At 35.6% G+C, this 27,988-nt stretch overlaps 2 protein-coding genes across 3 annotated transcripts; both read right to left on the reverse strand.

Annotated features, from left to right (window-relative positions):
• Positions 1-339: 339 nt before the first annotated feature.
• On the reverse strand, positions 340-22,977 carry LOC140750715 (proteasome adapter and scaffold protein ECM29). The gene is made up of 37 exons (XM_073084416.1): positions 22,833-22,977; positions 22,634-22,752; positions 21,969-22,097; positions 21,536-21,654; positions 21,052-21,177; positions 20,758-20,869; positions 20,301-20,440; positions 19,874-19,970; positions 19,680-19,769; positions 19,508-19,593; positions 19,290-19,402; positions 18,341-18,496; positions 17,699-17,852; positions 17,111-17,227; positions 16,593-16,893; positions 15,850-16,024; positions 15,200-15,577; positions 14,645-14,991; positions 13,983-14,090; positions 13,499-13,612; positions 13,194-13,308; positions 12,252-12,435; positions 11,549-11,667; positions 10,486-10,655; positions 10,102-10,208; positions 9,041-9,170; positions 8,159-8,280; positions 7,604-7,823; positions 6,994-7,248; positions 6,333-6,522; positions 5,674-5,816; positions 5,105-5,256; positions 4,177-4,369; positions 3,676-3,814; positions 1,529-1,738; positions 700-771; positions 340-525 (listed from the first exon to the last, which is right to left on the reverse strand). The coding sequence occupies exons 1-37, from the start codon at positions 22,882-22,884 to the stop codon at positions 398-400; spliced, it is 5,682 nt and encodes a 1,893-aa protein (XP_072940517.1). The 5' UTR covers positions 22,885-22,977; the 3' UTR covers positions 340-397.
• A 1,108-nt stretch (positions 22,978-24,085) lies between these two features.
• elgi (E3 ubiquitin-protein ligase NRDP1 elgi) lies at positions 24,086-27,976 on the reverse strand. 2 transcript variants are annotated; one of them, XM_073084259.1, is made up of 7 exons: positions 27,654-27,976; positions 27,439-27,581; positions 26,550-26,632; positions 26,177-26,382; positions 25,344-25,499; positions 24,906-25,036; positions 24,086-24,444 (listed from the first exon to the last, which is right to left on the reverse strand). In XM_073084259.1, the coding sequence occupies exons 1-7, from the start codon at positions 27,741-27,743 to the stop codon at positions 24,306-24,308; spliced, it is 948 nt and encodes a 315-aa protein (XP_072940360.1). In that variant the 5' UTR covers positions 27,744-27,976; the 3' UTR covers positions 24,086-24,305. The 2 variants fall into 2 exon arrangements, with proteins under 2 accessions (XP_072940360.1, XP_072940359.1); XM_073084258.1 differs by having other exon boundaries at positions 25,341-25,499.
• Between the last annotated feature and the right edge of the window lie 12 nt (positions 27,977-27,988).

A 27,988-nucleotide genomic window follows, 5' to 3' on the forward strand; every position in this document is an offset into this window, starting at 1 on the left:
CAGACGAGCATGCAGTCCACCTCATCAGGTCAGGAAGTAGCCACTTACCATCGTAAGTGGCTACATCCGCCCATGGACATCTGTAATCAACCCCAGATAGGATTAGGTATTCCTACCTAAGGTCGGCCATAGATGCGCCGCTACCCCTGAGGCCTAAGCTGGAACGCCTCGGAAAAGTATGTCTCCCTTACCACACCCTTCAAAACGGAACACAGCAGCGCATAACACAGCTGTTATTAGGTAGAAATAGGCGTGGCGGTAGTGCCGCCGGAGTCGAACCACAAAGGGTTCTACCACTTTCAATGTACCAAAGAAACTATAGAAGTTAACGAAAACACATTATTCGGGTATTAAATAGTATACTTCATTTTGCATTATTGGGATAAATAATGACAATTCACTTAAAATGTATTTTTATGCTGTCTACTTTGGCTCTGAGTTCGTGTGACGAATCCTTGGACAAGTCTTGAGCGTAATTTTGGTAAATGTCTTTCAACTTATTTAATTCTTCTGTCCGGTTGAGATCTGGAATATTATTCGAATATATTTATTATAAACATACAAAAGACTGCACAATATTGCTTTAATAGTACATAGATAATGTTACTATTAATAAGCAAATAAATTTACTGAGACCACGCGTGTTTCCTAATTAATATAGACATATAACTTTAAGGTATGTAAAAATCGAAGTTTTACCTTTAAGCTGTTTTATCATAATTTCCATAATTTGAAGTGCGTCTCGTCTGTTCCTTACTTGGTTACTATTTTCTGTAAAAAAAAGAACATTGTTATAAATCAACAGCTCAATTCAGATGTCCGTTTGGAGATTTATCAATATTAATAGATTCTTCCTGGGGTTTTCCCCACGATTATTTTGACTCAGAATCCATATGAACCCGTCGGTAAAATTGTATATGTGCGATATATGACGTAAACAACGATATTTACATCAACTCGATAAGAAGGAGTCTCCCACATATGTACATATGAACTCTTAAGCTGTCAGGAACGAAAATGAACGTCATCACTAGTATTAACCTAACCGACTGAAATCTTGCACTGAACTCCAAAAATAAGCAAGTCCAGCGAACTACACATAAAAATATATGAACCTACTAGAATCAAAGTGGACTAACTGCATTTTAATGATTTTTGACCTATCTGTATTTTCGTAATTAAAAATGTCGTATAGTCCGCGTAAAACTACCAGTCCGCTCTGAATATAGAAATGAATCGCGTCGCCATAGTAAATTGTATGACACCTCCTCGCAACAACTTGAGCGGACTATACACTTTTACTTTTCTCTATTGTAAATTATGTTTTGTAGGCTATAGGAAGCTGTTAGAACCAGATCTAACAGCCTCATATAATAACATAACTCACTGAGCGTATAATGGCTGATGCTAGCGACGTGTGTAGTAACACTAGCGATCGGGGCGTATCGTACGGGGTCGTGTTGGTAGCGGCGAGGCGCGGCAGCACCTTCGCTAACGCCAAGTACACATAAAAGTATCCACAACTCACTGAGCGTATAATCTATAATGCTAGCGACGTGTGCAGTAACACTGGCGATCGCGGCGTATCGCGCGGGGCTCGTGTCTGTGTTGGTAGCGGCGAGCGCGGCGAGACGCGGCAACACCTTCGCTAGGGCGGCCAATACCGCTAGTTGCGTGGAGCGAGAACTAACAGGATAAGATTGGGCGCAGTGCTCGAAGAACACGCCTTGGTACTTTTCTGTAATCAAAACACCTCATATGAGATTGTTCAGTATTTCGGACTAAACTGGCCGAAACACTGATTATACAGGGTGAATTTTTAAAACGGGCCTTCAGGGCCAAATCCGAAACTATAAGGATTAGCGAAAAATGCTGAAAGGAGTTACGAGGTCGATTTTGATAAAAACTAAAACTGCATCATTACTTTTTTAAAATAACTTTTACTCTAGTCGGGAATCGAACGAGTTCATTTTGAAAAAAAATGCACCCTCTATATTATTCCACTATCTGATAGTGTTGCTTATAAGGATCAAAATCTGGAAAGTAATGATAAATGACAAACTAAAGGAAAAGCCTCAAATTTAAGAAAATACATATTTTTTCATATTAATTTGGCAGTTAAGTTCCCGCCATTCATCAATTTAAATATTTCGTGTATTAACATTTTTTTTTGGCTCAATGTTTCTAATCATTCGAAATGGACTTTTTGTTTCCAAATAATTTATATTTTTATGTCCGATTTAGCTATGGGCGGAGTTTCGTTTAATACAGATGTAAAGTTGACAATTTGCGAGAATTACTTTTTAGAGTCAAATCCGAGTGATTACTAAAAAAAGAGATATAGAAAATCATATTTAACGTTGAAACGAAGTTTTAAACAACAAACAATAAGAATTTACTATTTAATCAGTTATCTATTTTCATTAAAAAATAAATCCTGAAAACGGCGGTAACTTATTTGCCAAATTATTACTTTCTCATACTAAGCCGTATGTCATAGTCATAACATCGAATAATTAGTTGATTAACCAACAAATTCTTCAATGGTATGACTTATGTATGTTTCTAAAGAATTATACATAAATCATTTGTTATGTATAATCCTTAAGGATTAGTATGCCAATGTATGGAAAAATACGTATTTTCTTCAAATTTTTCCTTTTCCTTTAATTTGTCACATAACATTACTTCCCAGAATTTGATCCTTATAAGCGACACTATCAGATAGTGGAATAATATAGAGGTGTCTTTTTTTTTCAAAATGAACTCGTTCGATTCCCGGCTGAGGAAAAAAATATTTTAAAAAACTAATGATGCAGTTTTAGTTTTTATCAAAATCGGTCTCGTAACTCCTTTCAGCTTTTTTCGCTAATCCTTATAGTTTCGGATTTGGCCCTGAAGGCCCGTTTTAAAAATCCACCCTGTATATAAAAGGAATAAATTCAAAATTTTAAATATTGACGTTTCTTCCACAACTCACACGAAAAATACATACAGTCGGTATTCGGATTTCGTCACGGGACGTATAATATAATTTATATTTATTACGGGGTCCTGGGGACCTATTTGAGAGTCGCGAGTGTGTGTGCATCACGGTCGATCGGTCGCCGTAGGGAGCACCGCACCACTACGGTATTTATACATTTATTCACCTACATTATTGTTTCTAGCGCACAAGGGTTCCAAATTATATTTCGGATCAACCAGCGACCTAAAACTCTACAGAGATATATTATAGAAGCCTATGAAGAAATCGATCGAGATTACACATTTGTTCCATTGAGTCCAGTAATTATTAATTATATAAAATAAAATAATTTATATATATAAAATATAAATATAATTTAATTTATTTATATAAATAATTACTATACAAATGCTATCGAATTAATATAGAATACAAAAAAATATGTAGTGGAGAATAACGATTAGTAAACCATGAAGTTTACTATTCGTTAGTCCACACTAGTAGCAGAGTATCTGGGGTTGCTTAAAAATGTCCATATACTGTAGTGGCCACTTGCCTCAAGGTTCTTATTTGCTATGTCCCATACATACATACGAACAACAAGATACTACAGACTTAATTAATACTATACCATTAACAAAACCATTGTAAACATTGTATTTTACTATGAAACCACTGTACGCGTCAACTACAGTAGCAGGACTTACCCTGTGTGTCCGGATCCTTAGGCCAGGCGTTACCCAGCAGGTCGTAAGCGGCCTCCTTCAGTGCAGTAAGCTGCTCTCGTCTTTGTCGAGCACCTTCGTTGTCTTCTTCATCCGAATCCTTGCCCAATGACGTCTCATCCTGAAGAAAGCATAATGAATTACTAAAATATCAAATACTATCGATTTGGTTTGTAAGGATCTGTCCTTACAAACCAAATCGATAGTATTTGATATTTTACTAAATATTTTTATATTCGGAATCCTCATATAGCAAACCATCTGTGACCCACCTCTAGACTCCATCTCTATTTTGGGTCAATTTTTATTAATTACAAATTACCGTGGATGGCAATAGTCTTCTATCATGAGACATACAACATACTCGTATGATTTTAAACAAGTCTGTTTACCCTAAATAAAAACAAAGCCCTTCATTTCAAATATAAAACAAAAATAAGCATCGTTGCATCCGCGATTAATTCAAGAACCATACCACCTTACCTTAGACAATATAACTTTCACGATCTCGTACACTTGATGAAAGCGGTCACATTGGGTGGCCGCGAGAGCCCGCCCTAAAGCAGTTATAGCGTGCTTCTTATACACCATCTCTTGCTTGCGGGCCTCTACTAACAGCGAATTCACACATTCGCTCGCTAACGCCGGCGACAGGGCCGCTTCGCCGTCTTTCACTCTGAAAAATTATAAATATGCATAAAATAGATTTGATTAAGTTTGAGTTATTGACATAAAAGAATGGCTCAAAAATATTAATAGAAATGTGCATAGTTTGAACATTTCTTTGAACGTTTTTCAAATTGCTGTATTATTGTTCTTTTTAAATAAAATATATGTAAGCGGCCGCGGCTAAACGCTTCTCCATGTTATTTCAAACAATTCTTTCATCACATTGTACACAGCGAAATAAAGAGACTGCAAGCGAAATAGCATAGTACAGACGAATAAACGCAAGTTCAAATATATAAATAACTTGCTCGGGTGTGTTCCATACTCACCCATTCATTCCATTATTCGTGCGTGGCGTTTACACACCCACTCATTTTTCAGTAAGTTATACGTCGCATTAAATGTAGCATTATAATACTAAAAAAACGCGCAGAGCTCCGCCAACGCCTTGTTTCTCGGCGTTTCAACATTCCCACTCGTCATTATTCAGTAACTTTTACGTCACGCGGAAATCTAAATATAGCATTACTAGCTAACCTTGTAAACGTTGTGTTGCCATATAAATAAAAAATGTCAAGGGTGAACAACCCTTATCACTTAGGGGTATGAAAAATAGATAGTGCCGATTCTCATACCTACGGAATATGCATATAAAATTTGGTGAAAATCGGTTAAGCCGTTTCGGAGGAGTACGGTAACTAACATTGTGACACGAGAATTTTATATATAAGATAATACTAACGCGCAAAGCTCCGCCAGGGCGTCTATGACGTGTTGTTTGCCGTCGAAGGTCTTCCCGTGCACGGCGGCCAGCAGCGCGCGGACGAAGGGCTCCCGCTGCTCCCCCAGCCCACTTGACAGGTCCTTGCAGATACTCTTTATGGCGTTCGCTGCCTGTACACAAATTGTAATAAGTTATTGCACAAATTGCACAATTATATTTTATTGCGTTTACGAATGACATTAAGAGAGTGTCTTAATTGATGAAGGAATATTTTTAGTAGCTACGATTTTGCTAACCACGGATCTCTCCTCGGAATTGGGGAAAACCTGAAACAATAAAATGGGGGAGAGACCCTTGCCCTGCAACACCACTACAAAAGTGTGCTAAGTACATATTTCTACAGTACATAATAACTACTCAAAGGTCTATAAGCGCGTTAAGTAAGATTAAACTAAATTCACAGTTCCGAATCTTATAAAGTTGCCAGTAGATGGCGTAATTTTCTAAAATAGGACAAAATGGAGGCATTGGAATATTTCTTTCACACATTACAAACGTAAATATCTCATTTAACGAAAATAATATACCTGTATCTTCTTAGTCCAGCTGCTTGAAGTCAAAGCCAGCTCGACTTGTTCGCGAATGCCGGGCAGGTGCTGACGGATGCCGCTCTCCCGCGCTGGGCTAATATCCGTCCAGATCTCCTCGAACATCTCCACTGTTGTTGACTCTGATCATAGCCATTTTAAGTCAAATTTAATGGTAATCAAAGTAATAAATAAAGTGGTTATTATGCTTCTATATTATCAAGTATACAACAACCTTGTGGTATACCTGACAAAGTATAAGACAATCTTTGTACTATTTTAGGCGAAAAATCGCATCCGAGATTGAGCATCACATAGGAATGGCAGGGAACTTGTTCTGTTTGAAGTCCAATATACGAACGATATTTGTTGCGAGAGTTACAGAAAAATACTAATTCACAATCTCCTCGGTAAATTCCTTAGTTTTGTAGCGCTGATTCCAATACCACACTCTAGAGAATCCATGACCACCTTCAATTTGGTCATCTTATTCAAACAGCCTTATAGTTAATCATGATCCATTAAGTGGTACACCCAAGCGTTACTACTATTAAAATTGTCTAATCACCTACAATATACTGAGTTTAGTGCTTTTGCAAATTTACAAACTAAGCACAAAAACAGTTGTATAATGTTCAAAAAAATTCATAATAACTCACCCTCGTCCTTAGGCGCGTGCATAGCCAAAAACACAATAGGAGCAAGTACGTCCTCGTTGTCCTTGATGTGTTCTATCTTGGCCTTCGCTATGGACTTGAGCGTGAGCGCGATGGCCGAGCGCGACGTGTCGTCTTCTTTCGTCTCGTACAGATTTATCAGTTTCTTCATGAGTTTTTCTATTGATTGTGGCTGGAACAATAAATATTTAACTAATCTTCATAGCCTTTGTTACTGTCGCAACACCTATTTTACATCTCAAAGATCTAATTTAAATATCGTGTCAAAATGTGTCACGTCATATTGTAGAGTGTCGAGTCTTGTCTTATCGTGTAGTGTCATATCGTAAAACATTTGACCACTAACTTACCATAACATACCGGCGATCTGGCCGAACATCTTAGCGTAGCTGTTCCTGTCGAAGGTGCCTGTAAGCAGCACGGCTATGGTCTTGTCGGCGGCGAACACAAAGAATTGCATTGTGTAATTTACGCATGTCACGTCACATTATGTCGTGTCATTTCGTGTCGTGTAGTTTAATGACGTGTTATGCTGCGCGGTCTCATCTCGCCTCAGATTGTGTCGTAAAGCGTAACGTCGTGTCGTGTCATGTTAATTACTTTCGTGTCCTATCGTATCATGTTGAGTGTGTTGCCATCGTACCTTAGCGTACGCCGAGACCTGTCCAAGCGCCTCCGCGTAGTTCTTCCTAACAGTGGCGTTCCTGTCGAAGGTTCCCGTGAGTAGTGCGGCCATGATCTTCCCGGCGAGTGGTTCGAGGCTGGTCCGCAGGTAGTGAGCAGCGAGCACGAGGAAGTGTGCGCAGGCCACCTTGGTGCCGAGCTGCGGGGAGCGGCTCAGCTCCAGGATACGCGGTAACATCTCCCGCATCACCTCGATGTCGATGTAGGGCATGCACTGTTAGGTAAAGAGGGATATTAGTATTGGCAAGTAAATTTTGTTTACTTGCATATCCATTTTTTGTATTAAGTGCGATTATAATTAGTTTTAAATGAAAAGTAATCATCTTCCCAGATCTGCTGAAATATATTTCTCCTACGATTATGTATATAAAATAAACATAGAGGAAAAAGTGTTAGCCTAATGATAATAATTTCACTCTATTCGCATTTCACTTTGGCAAATCGGGTAAATGTATTTTAATCCAATGCATGATTTTTTAATCAAAATTGAATTTCTATACAAATGAGAAGGTTTTTTTTTAATTTCTAGAAAAGAAAGGAAAGTCATATAAAAAAAACATTAAACTAACCTTAACAACAGTATCGGTAGTATAGTGGTGCCTGGCAGCACTGGCCCGCATGTCGTCCAGCACTTCCCTCGAGCCGCTATCAGCTAGTGCAGTGCTCAGGTACGACAGCTTAGCTGACTCCAGGTCACCTGCAGCGCCCACTAGCGCCGGCACTAGTTTCGGTAGGAACGGAGCTAGACTTGCCCCCGCGGCCGTGACTAGCTTTGATACAGTTTGTAAGCTGAAATAATTGTTTTATTTGATATTGTAAGGAAGGCGAAACATTTTAAAGGGGGTTTTATTTGTTTTATAGCATTAAAAATATATGACAATAATAATACTAAATTAATAAAACGAATCTCTTGTATGACTATTACTTATTTTACTTATGATTATTTTTTGTTAAACAATAAAATTGGAAAAATGACCCTTTACTCAAATTTAAACACTCAGCGTGTAAAATATAAGTTTATCTATAAACAATATCTCGGCAATAATTAGAAATAAGGTCGTATCAATTAAAGTTGTATACAAGTATAAGGTGATTTAGCGTAAAAACATACGCAAATTACTAACCTGACACTTCGAACTTCCTTCACTACATTGGTTATTCCGGTGTCCAGTAGAACGGGGAGGATCACAGACACTATTTCTTTCCCATCTTTACCCTGGCTCACATCCGAAGCGTGAATGCATAGCTGTGGAGATTTTAAGCACATTCGACTGTTAATGGAATATAACAATTTATAAAAATCATTCTTCTAATAAATGGATGTTGGAAAAGATCCAAAATTGACTACAAAAATGTGCCAACAAAATTTTATATTTTCGTTAAATTATCAGATTGCAATAGCAACATTACATTCAAAATATCGTACACGTGACATCATGAACATACATACTTATATGAATCTGTAAGAATGGAACGCCTCTTCATTTTCAGCTCTCAGATTAGTCAGTTTTGAAGTCATTATAATATGAATTTATTATCTATGTATTTACTTATTATATATTTTTTGTACTTGCACATGGTATTATTGAACGACTCCGTGTCTTAAAACAAACGACGATATGGCTAATGGTTTGAGAACAGGGTTTGAGTTTTAGCTTGGTTGGTTACCTACTTATTATTATATACAATCATAGATTAGTAAAGATACTTCGCCGCCTTGAAATTGAATGAAGCCACAAACGGCTTATTTTAGTAAGCTCTTTTTTTGAATTCTTGACAAATAAAAACATTTTTAGAGAAAATTTACGAATAAATAACTAATACTGCGTAATTTACGTAATAAATAAATAATTACTTCAAATATTTTAGGGACATTTTAACACGGAGACGTGGCAAAACTTTTTTACCCAACTATTTCAATTCTCAAAACTGGGTACATTTTCTTGTTAGGCGTGAGTAATCTTTACTAATCTATGTATACAATGCTTAACATGCAGTGTCATCACCTTGGAGAGCACGTTGGCGGTGGTGGCGGCGGCCTGGCGCGTGCCCTCGTGCACGTCGTCCATGACGCGGAACAGCTGCGCCCACAGCGCACCCAGCTGCCCCAGCGACGCGTGCAGGCTCTGAGCACCCCTGAACAAACAGTGGTCAAATATAGTCTGATTCATAATTAGGTGTCCAAAATGTAAACAAAGGTGTTGACGTATCAAGAAAATACGTTTATTTGAAACGTAGTAGTTTCTTATTTTTGACAATATTAAATTAATACAACAATAATAAAATAATAATCTAAAAAAATTAAGATCAATTGACATTTTCTAATGCCCCTGAGTTGTATTGTACCGAGTTACTAGTAAGCGGTCACATAGGGAGCGTACGCGCGTAGTTGTACGCCCGCGCGTAATTGTTCCTATACATTGACGCAAACTTACACGTACGCGCTCTGTGTGACCGCTCAGTAGTAACTCAGTACAACACAACTCGGCGCTAGAGTGCGGCGTCAGGAATTTCTTGTGCGAGGAGTTGTGTGTGGAGTGCGGTGGCGGCAGACATTGCGAACTCGTATTCACATTGCCGCTAAGCGTTTGCGCGTGTGTGACGTCATAATAACGTGCTATAGTTTCTAGCGACAAGTTCAAAATGGTTGAACTTAAATGACGTCACGAGTATTCGCCCGCTCCGCCGCTAATTCGGCGTAAACACACATAAACTACTCACACGCTTTGTACAGCCGCGAGTCGTTAATTAGCCCGCTACTTAGACCGCACGTGCGTTTTGTACGTGAACATTTGGATATCACGTCATATTTTTGATATTTAGTGACCGCGCCCGCGAGTCAACATAGACAAGCACTAAGCATTCGTCGCCGCACCTTCCACCGCAATACAAGAACTAGTTCAAACTACAAAAAGGAGTATATCAGTGGTAGGTACACGGTCAAACCATATTAAGTCTACCTTTCAAACAAATTCTAACATAAAATATACCGTAAATTTTGCAACATTAATCCTATTTTTTTTTCTAGTAGTTTCAGTTAGTACCAAAATAAAAATAATGCATTTACCTCAATAAATCAGCGAGAGCGTTACAACACGACATCCTCACACGCCATTGGTTCGATGTCAGATTGGCCACCAAGTCGTTCAATATTTCCTTATGGTATTTATGTACCTAAAAGATTTCAATTATGATGTTTATAAAGGTAAGAAAAAATATTTTAGTTATTTAATATGAATACAATTATTAATCCATTATTGGAAATGCTTACCTAAGCAAAGGAGCGTAAATTATGTGCTATTATGTCATAAATTAAATTATTGCTATAAAAATGTAATACCTATCACTACTTTATTCCATACTTATAGATTCCCTTACAATGTGATATGATCTTATACTGTTCTACTTTAAAACCGTTATTATTTCATACATGAATGTTGGAAATACTCACGGTAGCTTGCGTGTTAGGTACTATAGCGTGCCAGATGCTCGCCATAGAGTTCTGTATGCGCGGCGTGGGGTCGAACCGGTAGCGGTAGAGCCGCGGTACGATCTTCGGCAAGTGTTCTGATAGCTGAGCGCCCGCTTGCAGAGCTATCGAGTGGAAACCGAACGCCGCTCCTGGGGACACGAGAAAAGGAGGGTTAAATGTTACATCAGTTTCAAAGATACGTATAGATATATCTCCGCCTTGTAATTGAAAGAAGCCATTAAATGCCTTAAACGGCTGACAATTCTGTCAGCCGTTTAATGGTTGTCGTGGTTTAATTTACGCGGAACAATGCCGACATGCGCAGATAAGTGGTGCAACAACACAAAATCGAAGAAAAAGTGCGTAGAAATATCCTTTCATTCGTAAATGATCTAAGAAATATATTTTTTTAATATATTTCAAACACGAAAATAGATGACAGTGACAATTCGATTGTCAAAACTGGTTACAGTATCTTGTTAGGAGTGAGTAATATTTACTTATCAGTTTATACTACTTGCAAAATAACATAAATACGCACGGACAACTAATAATAAAATTGCTAAAATAATTTCTTCCGGACAAAGTTACTCAACAATTATTAGATGTACTAGTATAAATAAATATTCTTAAATATTGGAATAGTAATACGTATAAAGTGAGCGAAAAATTATAATATATTTTCTAAAATGAAATATCATCCTACCCGATAGCAGTTTATTATACAACAGACAAATGTGTCCTTTGTGCATCTATTGGCTTAAATACTACAACTAGGAAATCATTTGCTACAAATGTAGATTAACAGCGTATGTTATCTGTATCTTTAACGCATCGCAAAACATCTTTTTCGCATTGCTATGCAACGTATCTTCAAAGATAGGTTAATCTAAATTTAATGCGATTTTATTTAAAAAAGGCTTGTAACATAAAGTTATTTCGCATCAAATTTTGGGAAATTTTTACCCCATAATTAAAAAAAACGCGCCATAACGCATTTAAATTTCATTATTTCTATAATAAAGTTAAAAATATTACATACCCTTTTTAGAATTCCACATGGAATTATGATGAGCAAGATGCATGAATTTGTACAACAAATCCGGTTGATTCAAATCTGAAGCCAAAGAGCACAGCTCCTTGTATGTAGATAAATTGCCTCTGGAATAACAAATATAAAATATGGTTACACTCAATGTTCGTAGTATCAAGCTTTGTTTATAAAAAATAAGATTCCATTCGAAAAAGGTCTAAATGTTCTAAACAAGCATATACTTCGTAGCAACTTAAGGGCACACTAGCAGCGGGCAGCGGAGGGTGCCGGGGGGAGCCGCGCTGTCATCGTCCCGCTAATATCTACAATTTGCTATTGCGATGCGACTCGTTGCTATATATTTTTTTTTATAATACAGGAGTAGCAGACGAGCATGCAGTCCACCTGATGGTAAGTGGCTACTCCTGCCCATGGACATCTATAATCGACTCCAGATAGGATTAGATATTCGTACCGGAGGTCGGTCACAGATGCGCCGCTACCAAGCTGGAACGCCTCGGAAAAGTATGTACCTCTTACCACACCCTTCAAAACGGAACACAGCAGCGCCTAACACTGCTGTTATTAGGCAGAAATAGGTGTGGCGGTGGTGCCGCCGGAGTCGAACCACAATGGGTTTTACCACCTTTTATTCAGAGCGGACTAGAAGTTTGGCGCGGCGCGGACATAAACATGATAATCTCAAACTTACCCAGTGGGTGCCTTCCCAAGCTGTCCCTCCTCAAATATCTTAGTATCGTCGGTGACCTGAGCGACGGCGCGGCGCCCGCTGGTGAGCTGCTCGATGATCTGCGACACCAGCGCCTGCTTCTGGCTCTCATCCGAGTTCTGGTACACCAAACTGAGACCCTTGCTCGCCACGTCCTGAACTATCTCTGTAATACAGTAATATATTTAATACATGTTATTTTGTAGCCATAGATAAGTATAGATATCTCACCGCCTTGTAATTGAGAAGCCATTAAACGGCTTAAACGGCTGAAAATTCTGTCAGCCATGGTGGCTGTCATGGTGTAATTTACGCGGTGTAAAATAACTTTTTTATAGTACTTGTGTGTAATATGTCGTATAAAGTGTAAATACACCATAACAGCCATTTAATGACTGTCATGGTGTAATTGCAATGTAATTGCATGGTGCAACGCGGAACAATGCCGATATGCGCAGTTAAGTGGTTCAAAAACACGAAATAGAAAAAAAAGTGTGGAGAAATATCGTTTCATTCAATTGTCAAAACTGGTTACATTTTCTTGTTAGGAGTGAGTAATCTTTACAAATCTATGTTTGTAACTTACAATTAATGATAACGTATTAGTATAAGGCAAAGGTGTGAGAATAGAGTGAATATGAAAAAGCGTAATAAGAAAAGTGAGAAGAGTGAGAGAGACAAAGAGAGGGGAAGAAAATAGATATTGGGTTCGTAAAATGTTATTCCTCAGATATCTTTAAATATTATTTATTTATATAAATAAATTTAGCACAAGTTAACCATTTAACGATACGAATAATTCAATTAACTTAGTCGACAATAAATTCAAATAAAAGCTATACATTAAATAAATAAAATAATATTTTAAAGGTTTCAATTTCAAAAACTACCTTTAACCAGATTTATACGAGTATGAATACTTACCACTGTTCTCTGAAAGGTAATCCATGAATACATCTTGTAACGCCGGCAATTTAGTTTTAATAGGCTCTCGATCAGGACAGTTTTTCAGAAGAGCCAATAACCAAATACTTGTTGCCTGTGAAAAATGAATACTATTTACAAAAGTATCAATAATTGCTTATATTTAACAGTCAAGAGATAAAAATATTGCTTAATAAAATAAGTAGAATATGAAATAGTAAATAATTATTAATTATTAGTAATAGTATTATAGTGTTAAAATAATATACTATCCTTATGAATTATTAAATTATTGTTGTACCAACCTGTCTGGAGTGCGGATGAGGATGTCTACCAATCTTGAACAGTTCATTCAGAAGTCCTTCTAACAGTTCATCATTTTCTTTCAAAGCCCTGATGTCTTTAATTTTAGCATTACCCTGCAAAAAGACTCGTATCTTAAATAAATAAGATCAAAACGAGAATCACTACGAATAGGGAGCTATTAAATGGTAAGTAAAGTTTGAAAGAGCTGTATGTTTTTCAAAATAAAATAGGTTAACATAGCATAAAATTGTTCCGAAATATGCGTCGAGTCAACAATAGACAGTATAATAAAATCAATATATCGCCACATAATGTAGTTGATGACATTCGTTATCATCGGTAAATTAAGCATAATAGAGTAATGTCACACAAAATTAGTTTTGTATTAAGAATCATTTTGACCGTTTTGTCTATGGATTCACCACTTGAAATTAAAAAATTAAAAGGAATTTATAAAGAACTGTGAGAAGAAAATGTACTTACCTCTTTAGGTAGCTCCGTCCAAAGATCCCTATTTTCATTAGAATTAACACCTTCAACACATAATACTAATGATTCTCCAATTTGCAGATGAATTTCAAACTCTTTACTCTAAAAATAACAAAACAAGAACAGTTTAAACGACATATTTCACACAAGTTCTATAAAAAGTTATTTTATTTAAAAAAAAGTACTTGAAAAGTTTATGTTTAAAAAATACATTTTAATTATGTTGATGAGGCTTAATGCATAATAGACCTAACTCTAAGATTTGTATTTCTTTGTATCTCAATCCTGATTTAATTAAAAACAAATATTAACATCCTATATGGCAACATAAAGGTGGTAGAACCCCTTGTGGTAGAACCCTTTGTGGTTCGACTCCGGCACCACCACCAACTCACCTATTTCTGCCTCATAACAGCAAAGTTAAGCGCTGCTGTGTTCTGGTTTGTAGGGTGTGGTAAGGGAGATATACTTTTCCGAGGCATTCCAGCTTAGTCCTCTGGAGCATCTGTGGCCGACCTCAGGTAGGAATATCTAATCCTATCTGGAGTTAATTACATACGTCCATGGGCGGCAGTAATCACTTACCATCAGGTGGACTGCATGCTCATCTGCTACTCCTATATTATAAAAAAAATATAAATATCTTGTAAACTCACATCCTTAGCCATCTGCAGGAATCCCTTAACAATCTGGCTCGCGAACGGCAGCCGTTCCCCGCAACACATCAATCCGAGCGTGAACAGCGCCCTCTCCTTTACTTTAGACGGTAGTTTCGCATTACCCACTATCTTGAACAACCTTTCAGCTACAGAGAACTTCGTGACCACATCATTATCGACGTTTGTGTCAATCTTATTTATGTTAAACCGATTCTCGTCTTGCATGAGCAAGTCCTGTTTTGACGAAGTATTTGGTAATGGTAACGCAGCGTTTCGGACTAAAATTGACACTGCCGTGCAGCTGATACCGACGAGTAACGTTTGAGGATTTGCTAGGGCATTGGCTGAAATAAAAATTAATTAATCATAAAAACTGAACTGATAAGAATTCTATGTAACTAAATATTTAATTTAGATTTTTGTTCTAAATTTACGTATGCTCTCGTATTCCAGTCCCCCCTCCCCCCTCAGTATAGACAAGAAAAGAAGATTCAAATAGAAGGTTTTCTTTATCTATTAAACCTATCGCCGACCAGGTTATGAAGAACTCACCCAAACATAATGCTGCTTCTTGGTACGGCTCCCAGTTAACTGGATTGAAACCTTTGCCCCCAAACTTGTCCCTTTTCGACATGGCGATGCATCGTTCACACAGATGCGAAAACGCCGCCATATACCCACACTGAGCTTCCAAACTCTTATTATTCTTTGCCTGTAACACGAACTCCTTAATTTCCTTATCTATTTCATTTTTTGAGCTAGTATGGACTGTGATAACTGCGAAAATAACCGCAGCGGTCTCTCTGATATCTTCTTTAGAACTGGTTGTGAAGAGATTCTGAAGGAACGGCAGGAGATTCGTGTACTTGGGCGCCATCTTGTCGGGCACACATCCGACGATGTCCAGGAAACAAGTTAACGGCATTATTTCTGAAAATTAAACTTATTTTTATTACCACTTCGTAGTGTACTTTGGTAGCCTATGTGAATGTCGTATATAAAATATTAAAGTATATTGAGAAGATTACATGCGCCGTTTTATACTTTGAATGATACATTTTATTTAATAAAGATACCGTTTTATTTAAAACTTTGTTATACCGTAGAAATTGGTACATAAAAAAGGCGGACTTAATGTGATTTATTAATGCACTAAAAATCTACAACTTTTGAACCAAATTTCTATTAAAAACAAATATTACCTGGACTAGCGCTCAACAACGATGTGATCATAGTCAAGTATCGCTCTAGCACTTCAGTGTCGAGCAAGTTGTCGTAGATGTATTTAGTGAGGAGCGGCGACGTGGCGTTCGGGTGGTTCGAGCAATCCTTCAACCCTGCATCGCGGTTCAAACACATTCGCTGGTACCGCAATATCTGGTATCACAAATTAAGTTTAAACTAAAATAAAATTAATCTTAGAATTTAAATTCTAAAAATAATCTTAGAATTATTTATTCTAAGGTTATTTTTAGTTTAGTTTACATTACTTTTTGTTAGTATTGTAATTCCTTAATAATATAAAATATGTAACATTTGCAAAAAATAATAAAATTTTTAATAACGTAAAAAAAAAAGAAAAGACCAGCAGAAAGCCGTTTTTTTATTTTTATATGATTGAAATAGCAAAGGAGTCTATTTGACAGTTAGTGGTCAGTAGTGCTCATGGACATCTGTGACTAAATCCACATATAACGGGGATTCAGCCTGAAGCCGATCACAGACGTATTTCCACTGCTAATGACTAAGATTTCCACCAGTTGGTTCTAACTTTCTCCCTGGTTGAAACATACTAGTTCTAACACCTCAGATTTTTTACAAGACTGTAATAATGAGTATTAGTATGAGTTGATGGCTTTCTATTCATTTCTTCTTCTTTCTTAAAAAAAAAAACATTTTTTCTAAATACAACGTAATTAATATGACTTTTATTCTAAGCACTCACTTCTTGATAGGTCAGCGGATGAAATTGAAGCACTTGATTGGCTATCACGAACCTATGTTTAGCATTCGAGCCTTTCTTTCTCTTCTGCATTTGCTCCCATATATAATTAACAACATCGTTAAACTTTGGCACTTTGAACTCTGGTTCTTGTGTTTTGTCCTTGTCTTTCTTAGCAGCTTCTTCGTCAATGTTGACTACTGTTGTCTCTTTCCTTGATACGTTGTTAACAACATTCTCTATTTCGTTGGGACGCGATGTGCCGTACAGGCATTTTAGTGCCTCATTTGAAATATCATCTTGACTAGAAATTAAACAATTAAATTATTCGCGGAAATAAGAAGGGTCGTTACTCGTTTTTTAAATTCCACAAGTTCATAATTATAATTCGTAAAAGTGGTTAAAAAATATATCTAGAGCAGTCGAGTAAATATTTTATATTTTTGTAATTCTCCTTTAATATTTGTTTTATACATTTACAGGTTTTAAATAGTATTTCAAACGTTATTATTAATACATACCTATCTCCACTGGCCAGTAATAATAGATATCTGGATGGAATATAGTCTTGCGGGAACACGGCAGCCGCGTACCTCATGGCGATGTATCTGATCATAGATTCCTCACTATGCATGTAGCTGGAATAAAAACGCTCATTTAATACAATTAACATTACGTATAAAAAGATATACAATACCTGTTGGAATAAACGAGTGAATTAAAGTTATTATGGAAACAAAATTTTGTAAACTAATTATTTTATTTTAAAGATATTTGATATAAATAGAAAAATATTTACAAAATGGACCTAATTTTACAGTCAAAAGGGAACATTGTAAATACAATTGAAGCAATGGCAAATGCGGACTTCGTGCGCCTTTAAATAACATTACGCACCGCTATTTTCCACGCGCTTATACTACTACTACGATACTAAATAAACATATAAATATTTTATGGACTCAGATTTTACGTACAAATATTTTACGAACAGTGATTTTACATACAAATCTTTTATAGATGCTGTTTTACATACAAATATTTTACAGACGCTGATTTACACTTATTTTATATACGCATACGCAATCTAAAATGTTGTAAATACTCACTGATCCAACAAAGCGAACAAGGCTAGCGCTTGAGGTTCATCGAATGGGCTCGGTCTGGGCTTCTTGCTCTCCGAGCTCTCGTCTACGTCCATTTTATCGTCTTGTGATGTGCTCGCGCCCTCTTCCGTTGAGGTATCCATTGGCTCGGGTTTATCTGGAAAATAAGAGTATCTGGTATACTACATTCGTAATTAAACTGCACTGAAAGATCTGCCTTGTAGCAGCTTTCATATAAATAGTTTTTTTTTTTATAATATAGGAGTAGCAGACGAGCATGCAGTCCACCTGATGGTAAGTGGCTACTGCCGCCCGGATATCCGGCGGGACTTTGCAAAAATTAGATTAGATTAGATAATATAGACTGTGTTTTGTTTTCTTTTTTCAAAATACACTCGTCGATTCCATGGTAACGAATAGGTGCTACTATCCGGTATCCGGCCGGGTAGGTGTAACTATCCGATAAACGGCCGGATAGTGTTTAGGTCGCCGGATAGGTCGGATACTGGATAGTTGCCGAATATCCGCTGCATCACTAATATATACAATTATACACATCTCATAGATTATAAAAAGTATAATATAAAAAAGTATTATAAAAAAGAAATAACTGTGTTCCTAAAAATACATAAAACTGTCACACACCCGACTGAATGATCCTGAAAGCCGCGGCCATCTCGAGCAGGGCGTCCCGCAGCGCGGTCTTCATCTCCGGCACCGCGTCCGGCACGCGCTTCACCAGCTCCTCCAGCAGCGCGAACTGGTTGTTGATGCTCGACGGACACCTCATCGCTAGCCTACCTGCGCCGCACCGAACATATTGTTAGAGTCACATGAAAATTTCAACATACTTCATTTCAACATACAACGTACATAATGTATGTTATATGCATTTTGTGGCCAGCCATAGGTATATAAGTTGTCAGTTAAAGACGTTCTTAAAGATTTTAAGTATCATAAAAAGATTATGTGGTAAAAAATATTATATGTTATATGAGACATCATAGCACTTTTCTTATTAGGTATTTTCTATATATTTAATTATTTATTTAGTCTATATAAGTATGTAAGTATGTAACATATCTGAAAATATAATCAGGAGCTGTAATATAATTATTGTAACCTTATTAAAATAACTGAGTTTCATAAAAATGTTGCTAAGCCTAAAGAAATCACTCGGACATGAGGCAAAAATTTTCACGAAAATTTTATCATGAATATATAATACACAAAATCTCCTAGACAAGACTGTCAATACTTTATAATAAGATTAATGTATCCACGGACATCGACATAAATACAGCCTTCCTAAGCTAACTGTTTTTAGGAAGGCTGTATCTAAATTGTAATTAGTGTTTACTTTAAAATTTAATTTACTTGTACTATTTTTTTTTTCTCTTTGTGTTGTTTTATTTTTTGGTATATAAAGTTTGTTATTTTATTTTCATTAACATGTTTACATCTGTATTACATAATATGATGTTTACCTCTATGTGGTCCTACATTTATTGCTTGCATTGTAACTAGATTTAATTTAAAAATATGTATAATATTAGAACCATTGTTGAACTTAATGAATTAAATAAAAACAAACCTAAACACAACAGGGCTTTAGGGTGATGCTCCACGTGTTCATCAGCTCTGATGAGCTTCAAGAGACCTTGCAGGAACACCGTAGCAACCCTCTTAAGCTGTGTCTCGTCTCCACTGGAACAACAAATAAATAGTATCTCTTCTTGGTACTATTAACCTTAAGGATCAAACTTTACTTAATTTCAGTAATACTATGTTTAAATAATCGATGAAACTTACTTGTTTATGACATTTAATAAAAACATCAGTGCCAAATTTCGAAGTCGGGAATTAGTATTAGGATCGAAGAGTGAAGAAAATACAACCTAAAACAAAAAAAAATATTCCATAATTTATCCTCTGTTAAATGTTATAAATATGTGAACATTTTAAATCAATATTTATATTTTACCTGAACACAATGTGGAAACATAATGGCTGGGCCAGTTGCTTTATTTAAATACTGTATCAATTTTAATCTGAGTCTTGTGCATGCTGGCACCTGTAAGAAATACAAACTCGAATTATATGGAAACATATATCTTCTAACATTGCTGCTTAATATTAACTAGTACACTTTGTTATTGGAAATCATGTAATTTATACCTTTCGGTCATCAGCTGGTACTTTTAGCCCACCCCAAGTTCCAAGATAAAGGGAATACAGAGGCCCCACCACAGCTGGTTGCGACCAGTCAACAGAACTGAAAAATATTTATATTATTACACTATTGAATTAGTATATTTATTCTTAAAATTGAATTACATTAATCTATTCAATACTTAACTGACACTTTTAGTATATGAGTTATTAGACTACTAATATAAATTACAATCTACCCTAAATTATAGATATAGCTTATACTTCTAGTGCACTTTCATTTAAATTGCTTCATTATAACTTAAACTGCTTCATCAATTACATTGAAGAAAATAACTTATTAGTTCATGTACTTTGAGAGTACACAAAAAAACATAACTTTCAATTAATTTTTGAATTTTGAATTTTGTTAGGCAAAAGATGATTACCGCACCTGTTTACCCTAATCAATGGGCTGTTAGCGTGGTTGGCGACACTGAACCGGGAGTCGGCGGCGGCCACGATCAACGTCAACAGAATGTCGTTCATGTTGAAAATATCCTTACTTATAAAATTCACTATAGACAACTTCATCTGAAAATAAAAAGTTCATGACAAACTTATTGCCTTGTAAATCCAAATTTAAATACACATTAGTTCATTGAAAATATCAAAATGTGACACATGACAGCGAGAAATGGATTTTATGCTGAAGTATGGGACAAAGAATATTATGCGAATGCAGATTTAACATGAGCCATGATCACACAATGAAAACTACACTACAGACCAAATGTTTATGCATTTAGTTACCCAACAAACATATTCACTTGATAAATAAAAATATTGATCAAAATATGATAATAAAAAGAAATACTTAAACATAAATAAGTATAGAAGTGTTATGTAACCTCCTCCAGTTGGTTGGGATTCAATTGATTTTTATCAACAATCCTTTTATAAGTCTTTAAACTCATGCCAGGTGGTACTTGAAATTCACTTTCTCCAGGATTCGGTAATGCTCTGAAAAAATAAATTAATAATTAAAAAAAATCAAATTTGAAAAAAGAATAAAAAATTGATTTGATATTCCACTACTACTGTATTTTGTTTACCATCTAAGTACCTCTTAAAACATAACTCTACCTACTTTTCGTGAGATGTTTTTCCTGCTATATACCATATAAGCATTACAAAAGCTTTACCTGTAAGGTAATAGTAGGACATCTGTTGCAAACTTCAATATTAAAGATGAGACTTTCGGCTTCTCCTTCAAATTCAGATCTGTTTCCTTGATTTCACCAAGCAGAGGCATCACCAGCAAAAGAATGCTAAAATATAATTTGACAATTAAGCTTTAGATACAATAAAACTTTAGTATCATGATCTTTAACCTATGTTAACTGAAGGTGTATTAGTCATTGACTGATCTATAAATAAACTGCAAATAAAACACTTTACTTCTGTAAAATTTACCTAGATACTTTCACTCTTATAGTTATTAGGTTTTACTGTTCAAGGATCAAAATAGATTGGATCTTCAGATGTCTGATTTATCGAAGTTTTAACCCTGAATGTTTCACCTATGTATGTAAGAACAGTATGGAAGATGATCTTACATGCTATCAAATATGCCTATATTTAATAGTTCTGCTACAGCTATACTATTATAAGTGCTGAGTCATTTACCTGTCTTGATGGGCTATGGGCCTATTCTCTACGGCCTCTAACAAAGCCGGTGCTAACTTCAGCTGCTGTTCCCGTGCTAGCCTTGGATACCCCATAGTAATGTAAATGATGGTGAAATTCTAAAATGGACAATAAATGAGAAGTCTATGTTATATAAGTTATATAAACTAATTAAATTTTCACATTAACAATAATATTATTCAAAAATTGATTGGTGTTATTATAAATATTATTCATGAAAATTAAATCAAGTAATAAAATATCATATTTTTACATATTAAACATTACATTATTTTTTTATATAACCTTAGTTTAAGCTTGTAGTAGACAAGTAGTCGCTAGTAGTGGAAAGTAGTAGTAGTGACATTTACAGCGTGCATAACTGCTACAACAACAACACGTAATTACCATATACAAAAATTGTATAACTTACAATAATGAAACTATTGGCCTTTGCATCTGTGTACAGTTGGAGAAGAGTCTCGACGGGCAGCTGCACCTCTGCTCGGCACTTGACTCTCTTGTTCACATGCACTAGTAGCTCCATGACCTTTGTTCGTACCTGTACTCAAATACCAGAAAAATAACTATAAAAGCACTTTTCAAATGTTAATAATGAATGACATGTTAATCTCTAGAATTGTTTTCTAGACCTACCCAAAAGCCAGTGTCATTATTTATAATTTCAAAATTAAATAACAATTATAATTTTAGATATTATTTTATTAAACTTAATATTATTTGTATTTATTTCTATTAATGCCTTAGCTCAGGGGACACAGAAAATTGAACTCGTAACATTTTACTATAAGATAGTGGCATAATAAGCATATTGCTGGAGTCTGCTTATTGACTTAGACATACATGTAACAATAGAATTAACAGAGTAATGTAAATTAATAAAGAAATGTTGAACAGCTTTATTTAAATTTATATTTTTGAAAATAAACCTACTACTATTGGAACCTACAAAATGTGTATTAACATATATACATAGAAATTCTACTATAAAAAAATATAGAACATATTTTGCAAACGTTTAGGGGCAAAATAACTTATACACATGTGTGTACTTGATAAATACGAAATACAACGCACCTGCTCATGGGGTGACGATAACTTCAAAATCACAGGAGGCAAGAACCTACTGAGACAGCTCTCCAGCTGCTCATCGCTGTCTGCAGCCCCCAGCCGCAGGAACACACGGTCCAGGAGCACTGCAACCAAAAAATATCACCGGTCCACACGCAAAAGGGTAACGTAACTTAAAAATTAACAAACGAAGTATAAAACTTACACAAATCATTAGCACAATCATTACCGCTCTCTGTCACTTCCATTTCAGACATATTGGAGCATTTACTGAAACACTGTAGCCTAAATACAGTAGTAACTTGAAAACACTGAAAACAAAGTTGAACGAATTGACGGATGACGGACAATTTTAGTGTTTGACGTTTATTGATCATTCAACCATCGTTTGACAGTGACGTTTTTTTTTTTTTTATTTTATCGAAGTTTTGGATAGTAAAATATTCTGCCATAGTATAAATTATAAAAATAGCTCAGATTATGATGCATGGCCATGGCTTTTGTCTACAATGGTGGCTTCTAAGGTCTACTGAAAGTTTAATCGATTGTGTTATATTAGAGCCAACAAATAAAAACTTCGGAGACGTGGCTTATTTCAGGAAAAACAAAGTCAAAGTTTTATTTCTCTACTATCATAACGAGTTTAGGATTTAATATAGAAACTCCAAAAAAATTCCTAGCAACCAATTATGTGGATAAAAAGATATGGTGCTATAGTAGGATATAGTAAAAATTAGATATTAATTTTAAATTAAATTTCGTGGTTTTCTCGTGCTATTTTATTGTAATTTTTGTAACGTTTGTGAAATGATAAATAAATTAAAAAAAAAATGTAGTTGTAACGTTTTCTTTTTGCACTGTAGTTGAAGAATAAGGGAAGATTTAAATAAAACAAAACTTTGTCATAAAAACCAATTGAATAGTATGTTTATTACAAATTGAGCTAAATAACACATTAAAAAACCAATTTTAAGAAAAATGCAGGTTAAAGTTTAAAAAATCTACATTCCAATAATATCACATTATGCAATTATACATCTTTAACAAGTCTATGTTAGTATTTTAATAACATGATAATACAAACACACAACTCACTAATATATAGAAACAAATTATTATGGGCCTTCTGTTACTTTTTTTATTGACTTTCCTACAGATTTGTCACCAATAAGCATTTTCATTACCGAAAAATAGTAACTCTATACATCCTGCATTAACTTTTATTGGCATAGTTACCAATCTAGCGGCACTACTACATACTCCATTCACTGGAATTTATAAATAAGTCTCATCTTTTTTAGGAATGTACAATAGCCAATTTACAATACAAATACACACCAAATATAAAACTAATACTCAACATTTTTTTATCTGCGTCTTATAGTACAAACATAGCCTTACTGCTAACAATTTATCAACACAAATTGACTCATTGACACTTGTTCCCTAATGACATTCCCTAATGACAAGAGCGAAATGGCGAAGTTTGATCATTTTCTCGATGACCAAAACCCAATCCACAAACACTACTTTCCTCTCGCTTATCAGTAGTGAGACAAGTGTCGTACTTGTTAAAACCCTCGTTGATTCGTTATACAAAAACGATTTATTCACTATTATATTATTATCCGTGGAGTTCATTGGCTGACCACTATGACGTGGACGCGGAAAGCTCGGGTTATTCGATGCCGTGCGCGAATATCATCACAAGCCCAGGTTCCACCATCATGTGCTCGTCCACATGCGTGTTGTCGCACTGCAACACGAGCACCGCTTGCTTCCCCGGCACTCGTTTACACACGTACTTCTCGTACAATCTGTTCAAACACAACACCAATATAAAAATAACATATCATTCGGTATCGCTTTTTCAGAGGAATTTCTTGTAAAATAACATACTGAGATACTTCAGAAATTTCCTTCATAAGTTTCCCTAGGTTAATAAATGTTTCATATATGTATTATACATACATACATATCAATATGGTTGGTATTTCCTTAATTAACATTAAATACTTTTTAAAATACAAATATATATTTTAGGTAATTATTTACAGATCAAACACAGTTCAAAGTTAAATTATCCTTGTTTTGTTGTAATTATATTATAAGCACGTAGGTATAGTCCGCGCCAAACTGCTCGTTCGGTCAGAAGTTGTTGCGAGTCTAACAATTTGCTATGGCGACGCGATTCATTTCTATATTCAGAGCAGACTAGCAGTTTTACACGGACTATATCATGTCATAAGTAAATTTTTAAGATCAAGTACATAAATACCTTCTATTATTTTGTCTCGTTTCGAGAGATGAAAGCCCTGGGGGCCACCGCCTTTCATGGCAGTTTTCCATGAGGTCATCAATGATGTGTGGGGGACATCCTGATTCTGATAAGCTCCGTTTTATCATCATCTGCAATAGAAAACAATAATGTAATGATACAACATCCTTAAGATATTGTAACCTTACTGTAGTATTCTCTGTATTATGTTTGAGTGTCTTTGACAAGTGTACACAGACAATTCTGTTCCTTTTTACTTTATAACTAATCCAGCCCCAGCCAGATCTAAAAGAGATAACTATCCAAATACGTCATGATTACCCAGCCTTGTTCCTACTAAATATTTCAATTCATATAGTAAGTAGGGCATTATAATTTTGCACAGCTTTTTTGATCTAGTATGAAAGTCGTTCAACTAGTACATAAGCGCATTACCACCTGTAGCACGTCATCTGGAGTGGAGATCATACCGCCCCAGCGAGTGACGCGCGCGCGGGACAGCGAGCTCGCCCAGCGGATAACCTCCTCGCGCTCCATCTGGTCGGCGAGCGCTCGCATCGTTGGGTTCGAAACGCGCATCGCTCGCATGAACTCCTGTGATGCACAAATTTTGGGTTTATTGTAATATTGTTGTAATTAAATGTGGATATTAGCAGTGATAACCTAGTGGTTAAGAAACTCGGCCTCTCGATCGAGGAGCCGAGGGTCAAATCCCAGGCACTTCTGATTTTCAAAAATTATGTGTGTATTAGAAATTAATTATCACTTGCTTAAACGGTGAACCTGCATACCTGAGAGATATATAAAAAAATCTCAAAGCATACTTTTTTCTATTTTATAGCAGTTTGAAGCTGCTGTTTCTGATTTGAGTGTGAAAGTAAGACATACATAGACATAAGAGATACTAATCTATGGTGCTATAACTAGTGTATAAGGGGCACTAACTTAATCATCAGCAGAAATAACTAATAACTATAATCAACCTGAAATAAGACTACTTTTTTATTTCAGCTTAGCAACAGATGTCCACAGATGGAAATTACTACTTGACGTCAAGTAGAAAGCTTGTTTATTGCTTTGCTCATTATTTCTGCTAAACTATTTTACTGACTAAAAAAGATTTATAACTTTGATATAAGTTAGTCATCTTTGGGATTCAATTCTGTAGTTAACCTTTACAGCAGTGGTAATTCTTTGTGTGACAGACCAATGTCATGACCACACCACCATGAAGGTTATCCTTGGGGCTTACTGTTCATGATTATACTCACCTTAAGTAATGCAAGTTCTCGTTTATGCTCATTAATGATGAGCCTCTGCTCCACCAGTTCCTGTTGGTAGTCAGTGAGCTTGCCCTGCTGTGTCGCTATGAGAGCTCGGAGCTCACGCACACAATTGTGTTCTGCTAACTCATCCTTGGGTATAACCAGACCACAGCCAGCTTCACATGGCATCGGTCTCTTAGGATTAAATTCACCTAAAAGATAATTGCATTCTAGTAAACCTTTTTATAGTTATGTATTTATTTGATTTTATTATTTACTGTAAGACTATTTAGGTTGCAACATATTTTCAAGTGAACAATGTTAATAAAAATGTGTATTAAGTGTATGTAATATGTATAAAATAATCAATAGCACATACATTCAACTAAGTGAGATGCCAATGAATCCAATTTTAATACAGCAATACAGCCATGGGGAGCATTGTCGCAGCTGGTACATAATCTGTGAAAATAATAAATAATTTTAAGTTTTATATACATTAAATTTGCACATTAGTTTTATAATGTTGGCCAACATTGGCAACACATTATCAACATATTTTACAAATTTTGTTATGACACATAATTATTTGTGAATGTATAAATAAATAAGAGAAATAGAAATTATTATTGACATGTTAAAAACATTAAACACAGAATATTGTTAGTCACCTTTAATATAGCAAAGAAAAGTTGTATAATACACTGCCATCTGTGCCACCCACATTTAATGAGGTCATTGCCAAAATATGATGTTGCTGATAAATATTCAATATGTTGTTATATTGCATTATTTAATGCTTTACTGGTTATCAATTTGCCTACTTTTGGCCCCATCATGCTATCAGTAATAAAATATGCTATGAGCAACATTTCTAAATATTCTTATAGGAATACTTCTTCATGTTCCCTCAGATTTTTACTGCAATAGTTAAATGTAAAACAAAATAATAATATCATCTTAATTAATATTATGTATACAAGGAATAATTATATATCCGAAACGACATTTTTTTAATTATTTACAATTTACTTTTCAATAGAGTTGTTAGAGTCTGACATACCTTTAACATTAATACATACAAGATAACATAATCTATGCTTGATAAATACACAGAATATGTACCTATTAACTATTGAACCACTTAAGATCAATTAAAAAGTCATGTATGCAACAAAAACAAGATATGAATACATAAACAAACAGTCACATTATAACCTGAAATGTTGCAATAAGTGGATAATCACATAACAGTTACGAAATTGTACCTCGATAGCAAGTTGCGCAGTATTCGCGGGACTGGTCTGAGCTGGCTGGCGGTCACCGCCTGCCGGTCCACTGGGCAAGTGGGCTGGCGACTGATCCACTCAGTAATACAGGCACGGCAGAATGCGTGCTCGCAAGCGGGAGCCTACAACAAAACCATTGCGCTCACAGAAAAAGTATACGAACAACACCATATTTCATATCCCATACTACAAACCTGCAAAGGATCTTCCAGAACTCCAGAACAAATGGGACAAATCAGTTCTTCGTCAACGTCACCTTGAAACCTTTTGATTTCAAAGCCCATTCTTGACTCCAAACTACTTATTGGACATCGGCTATTCCAGCTTTCTTGCTGATACACACTTGTATTGTAATATATTGTCTAAGAGTAACGTAAAATCCACGAGTTCACTGCAAAACAATTGTACTCTGTCTCTGAATTTGTGTCAACCAAATCCAAGTGAATATCAACAAAAAGGTAAATTATCTTGCATGCATGCACTATGCGACCGAAGAAGTCCGCATTATGATTGGTTAAATTATATGCAA

Source organism: Epargyreus clarus, unplaced genomic scaffold (assembly GCF_041222505.1).
Source record: "Epargyreus clarus isolate Ecla_fem2 unplaced genomic scaffold, WU_Ecla_fem_2.2 ptg000021l, whole genome shotgun sequence".
NCBI classification, from domain to species: Eukaryota; Metazoa; Arthropoda; class Insecta; order Lepidoptera; family Hesperiidae; genus Epargyreus; species Epargyreus clarus.